Source organism: Poromitra crassiceps, assembly GCF_964638095.1.
Source record: "Poromitra crassiceps genome assembly, chromosome: 9".
NCBI classification, from domain to species: domain Eukaryota; kingdom Metazoa; phylum Chordata; class Actinopteri; order Beryciformes; family Melamphaidae; genus Poromitra; species Poromitra crassiceps.
In genome coordinates this window covers 29,087,131-29,092,532 of record NC_139630.1, presented here as the reverse complement: position 1 = coordinate 29,092,532, position 5,402 = coordinate 29,087,131, and the positions used below count along the sequence as shown (strand labels likewise).

The following is a 5,402-nucleotide window of genomic DNA, read 5'->3' as shown; positions in this document are numbered from 1 at the left end:
TAGTGTTTCCATTATGTTGCAATCTGCCTGCATATGTCCGACATGGTTTCACTGTAGAGATTTTATTACTGCCTGCGGGAACCTGACGAATCTGTGAGCTCCTGTTTAATTTACTTTAACAGTTTGCAATTGGTCTGGCGATGTCAGGCTAGACATAAACAAAGCAGCATACAGCAGATTCCCTCTCTTGGCTGTCTGCACAAGTTCTCCATAGTGTTCTCTATGTCGAGTGTCACGTGACCGTTGAGCCGGGGAGACTGTTCACTGAAGCATAAATGCAGCAACATGAGCCACACTTTCCGTTTTGTCGACGACCACGTGTTGAGCGACACTTTCGAAGTATAAATTAGACTTAAGCGTTACATTATTGTGGTACACAAAAATAATGTATCAAGTTTGGCAGGTCTGCATGTGCCCCTTTTAGCGCTGAGCACCTGATGTCTCTGCACGGCCCTGTTTATTTCTGTCCGTTTTGGAGCCGAAAATGATGTTCATGGGAACATCGCAAAGAAAGTGCAAAGAGGAAGTGAGGAAGAGGAAGTGAAACATGTAAACAAAGATTTATGAAAAGAGGAAGCGAAATGTGGAAGAAGAAAAAGAGGAACTCTTTTATTGATTTATTGTAGGTTATAAAACTGAAAGAATAAAACCCCACAGCACCACACCAGATCATTCAGAACATAGAGCCCCACACTCGCATTGTTCAAAGCGTTACTGTTTCTGGAGCTATGGCTGCACAAAGGTAAAATGCTTTTCTTTTTTTCTGATAGTGCTTGTGATTTATTATAGTTATTATATTAATTATTCAAACCAGAATGTCCTGTTCTCAATATTTTGCACACAAAAAAAGAAAGAAAAAGCCCAGTTCACACCAATGCAACCAGTTGAAACTTACAACTGCGTGCGATGCTCTAACTCTGGCTAAAATGGCTGGAGTCCAGATGAGATGGGTCTGTTCAGACCGCTGAAACTTTGAACCGTTTTGTTGCATTGTGAATCCTTGGCGTGAACTGGGCTCAAGACTGATTCCGTTCATTCATCTTGTTGTTTCAGCGCAAACTTAGCTCTCCTCTTTTGGACCGTTGGCATCGTCTCTCTCCTGAGACCTAACTGCGCAGCTGTAGAGGAAGACAAGGGGTTCAAACTGTGTGTCACCTCCCGACGACGAATGAAAGACCTCTCCAATCAAAATCTAACAAATGTTCCGTCCCGTTTGCCCGACGACATACAGTATTTGGATATTTCTCACAATTCCATCCAAAGCCTGGGAGGACCTCCCTTTTCCAGACTTTCCCAGCTCTGTTGCCTGAAAGTAACTCACTGTGACCTGAAAGTGATTTCTCCCAGTGTGTTTCGTCACACGCCAGCACTCAAAGTTCTAAATATATCGTACAATTCCTTACGTACCATTCCCGATCTTCCTTTGATACAACTGAAAATCCTTGACTTGGCGAACAACGTGTACGAAAGCTATCGGTTGCCAGCGTCATTTCAGAACCTAACAAATTTGGATGTCCTTTCACTAGGGAGCGAAAAGGCTCAGTCGCTGGACTACAATGACTTTGATCCTCTCGCAAGCATCTCTTTGCAACATCTCATTTTGGGAGCAGGAATTAATTGGCAAAAATATGATTCAAGGGCTCTCGCAAAAATTAAATATGTTCAGGAAATGACCCTCATTGTGCCTTTTTGTGGGAATTTTGGTATGTTTGAGAACCTACTCAAGGACTTGAATGAGACACGAACAAAAGCATTGACATTTGTTAAAGGAGGACTTACCCCCTAGATATGTATTAGAACAGTGATTTGAAAATACCTATGGAAAAAACCAAGAAATGACATATACTCTTGTCTATACTAGACTCTTTGGCTGTGTTAAGTCAAGATTTTTTTTCGGAAATCGACGCCATTACAGTTTGCCTACTGCCTCGAAAATAATTTATTTGAGAGGGGCGATATCTTTATAAATATCAACAATTAGCCAACGCTGGTGGCCTGTATGGAAACAGAAAATCCTGAAATGGTTGATAGTTATATCAATTTGGCCATTCAGTGGCGAACTAGAAATTTAATTATTTTTGTCCCATTTTGTCCCATGTGTGTGTGCGTGGCTTGCATGTGGCTTGTCTAAACTTACGTTAAGAGCCTCGCTGCTCGCAGCACACAGCACACAGTGAGGACAAACCTCTCGCTCTGGGGTAACACAATGCGAGATTTCTCCACGTAATTCCCTCGTCTAACTAGAGATAAACCGCGCAATGAAATCCGTTTTTAATTTGTGTTTTGGGGCTTGGGGAGAGCTCTTCTCCTCCTCACACTGTTCCCATGCGAATCCCCCCGAGCAGCACACACACACAGACAGAGCCAGTCGCTCTGCTCTGCTGACTTGATTTCCATAAAAGTTGGCGTTGCTTGTACACAGTGATGATATTATATTAGCCGATATGTTTAGAGAAGCTTTGTCACATTGTCACGTCGTAGTATAGCGTTATATTTTACATGTCCGCTAAACTGCGACGAGATTTGTTTGCTGAAATGTCAGACTGTTGAAAGCCCCCGCCTCTCACTGCTGCTGTGTGCTGCTGCTGCTGCGCGCCCCCGCGGGTGCATGAGAGAGCAGACTGGCCGAGAGAAGTGCTTCTGAAGTCGGACTGATAGCCGCGGAAATGTCAGACTGTCATCATTCGAGCTTATCCAGGTAAGATATCAATAAAGTAATGACACATTCAGCGGGAAACTAACTATAATTAAGACATGTGCCAACTTTGACGACGTTTGGTTCAGTATTTTAAGAGCAAACTTCAATAGGAATAGGCTTGGAGTTCTGAGGAGCCGAAAGGGTACAGGGGGGGTAAGGGGAGTAATTATCTTGAAATCCCATAGTCTTTGGGAACACTGTGACGTCAAAGTGTTCCTAATCTCCAATTCATTTGAGAAAAAAAAAAAAAGCAGTCTTTGACCCTAAGAGGGCGCTTATGCCAGGTATGCTGCTGAAAAATGATACAAATGGTAAAATGGCAACAGTTTGGTGTCAAATGTGGAAATTCTGACCAGAATTCTTCACACATCACCCCCAAAGTCATATATATTGGTTAAAAGCTGAAAAAAAGTGTTTTGGAGGTAAGTCCTCCTTTAAGCTATTTCCTGATAAGTGCATTGTGACAGATGACCTTTTTCAGAACCTCAGAACAATGCCATCCATACAAAATATCACAATTGAAAACACTTGGATCAATAGCTCTTTTTTGGAGATGTTTGTTGAGAATGTGTGTCTCTCCCCTCTTCGCCAACTTGCATTCGTCAACATGATTTATAATGAAGATGCACCAGATGGGTTTATGTTTCGTACTAATCGCACAGTCTATGTTCAGTCAGTTATCTTTGATGGCGTGACCCATTATCAATACAAATTACCCATACTAAATGTCAGCGTTGAAGCATTCTCCAAAATGACCTATATAAAGTTCTCTGGGAGTGGAATGATCGTTTTCCCCTGCAATCTGATGTCGCCCATGCCAGCGCTGGAGACACTGGACCTGTCCGATAACCTACTGAAGGATTTGGGCTTCTGGTTCTGGCCGTCTTGCTCGTATACCTCCATCTTTCCCAAACTCAGGCGGCTGTCTTTGAGCAAAAACCGCTTCGGGAGACTTTCCATCATCGCCGATAAGATCCATCAGATGAAGAACCTGGAGTCCCTGGACCTCAGCTTCAACTCCATCGATTTGGACCAGGCTTGCTCTTGGCCCGCTCGGCTGACCGAGCTCAGCCTAGCACACAACAACCTGGGCAACACTGTCTTTGAATATCTGTCTCCACACTTTGAACGAATTGACTTGTCGAAGACGGGTGTCACAGCCATAACACAAGAGGTCCTAAGGCAGTTCCCTAAGCTGACACACCTCTTTCTGAGTGGCAACAGTATCCAGGTTGTCCCTGTGGATCTCCACGCCCCAACTCTGCTTATGCTGCATGTGGACCAGAACGCTATCACATCTATATCCAGGGACGTCTTGACAGGGCTTCCCAGACTTCAGGCCCTCAAAGCTGGAAACAATCCATTTGCCTGTTCATGCGACTCCTATTGGTTTATAACTGCTTTCGATAAGTCTTTGCTCCCTGACTGGCCGTTGGACTATACATGCAGTGTTCCCTCGTCGGCCGCTGGCCTGCCACTCTCAGAATATAAGACCACTGAGCTGGCATGTGAGGCATGGCTTCAAGCTGCTGTTGCATTGCCTGTAACGATGGTCATAACGACCATCCTGGCTCTTGTTTTCTATTTTTGTGACGGAGCGTGGTACGTAAAGATGTTATGGGTGTGGATCAGGGTGAAGAGGAGAGGTCAGAAACGGGCCAACATGTTGCAGAGTGTCTCATTTCAATATCATTCGTTCATCTCCTACAGCCATCAGGACTCCGCCTGGGTCGACAGTCGGCTGGTGCCCGCTCTAGAAGGCGCCAGGCTCTCCCTGTGCATCCACGAGCGCGACTTTGTCCCCGGTGACTGGATCATGGATAACATCATTAACTGTGTGGAGGCCAGCTACAAGACACTGTTTGTGCTCTCCAACCACTTTGTCCAGAGTGAATGGTGCAACTATGAGCTCTTCTTTGCCCAGCACAGAGCCATCAGCATCCAGCAAGACTCCTTAGTCTTTGTTTTACTGGAGCCCATTCCAGCTGACTCTCTGCCTAAGAAGTTCTTGAAACTGAGGAGTTTACTGAGGCAGCAGACGTACCTCGAGTGGCCCAAGGATGAACGGAAGCAACAGGTTTTCTGGGCAAGCCTTAAATCAATGCTAAAGACAGCAGACAAGAGCATGGTCCTAAAGCACGTGGCTTCGGCCATATCAGACACATTGCCTCTGGTCACGAACCAGGTTTAAGAGCTCAACCAAAAAAGCTACTTGATTGAACACGACAGAGTTTCAACTAAAAGTGCGTTCACACCGACCTATTAAAGTTTTTCGCTGGCATCGAGTTTACATACAAAGTCAATGCAAACGAGCGATTGAGCGTATATTCGGAGAAAAAACGATGGGCGTCTGAGCGACAGGGACAGAACGATAGGGCGAAAATTCGCCCAAACTCGAGCGAAATTTCGCTGCCAACAGTCGATTGCTGCTTAACGCTGATTGGCTGCCGTAACCCCAGATGTATTTATTCATTCTTGCATCGGGGGGAAACACAGTTGTGTTGTTTGCGTTTTCATCCTGTCTAACGTTAGAGCTGTGTACTTCATGTTTCTCAAGCTCGCTGCACCCCGCCCACATCTATCAGCGGGCCGACACAGGTGCTGCCAATTGTGCACAAATAGTCTCTCCCTCTCCCCGAGCTCTGAGTATGAACACCTTGGCCCGAGGGCAGAGTGCGCTCCCAGTTTGCGGAGCGATTTAAAC

At 45.3% G+C, this 5,402-nt stretch overlaps 1 protein-coding gene across 1 annotated transcript; it reads left to right on the top strand.

Moving 5' to 3' along the window:
• Positions 1-728: 728 nt before the first annotated feature.
• On the top strand, positions 729-4,889 carry LOC310782242 (toll-like receptor 1; the record flags this gene model as incomplete). Its single annotated transcript, XM_083642923.1, has 3 exons — positions 729-742; positions 1,105-1,762; positions 3,126-4,889. The coding sequence occupies 3 exons, from the start codon at positions 729-731 to the stop codon at positions 4,887-4,889; spliced, it is 2,436 nt and encodes an 811-aa protein (XP_083499049.1).
• Between the last annotated feature and the right edge of the window lie 513 nt (positions 4,890-5,402).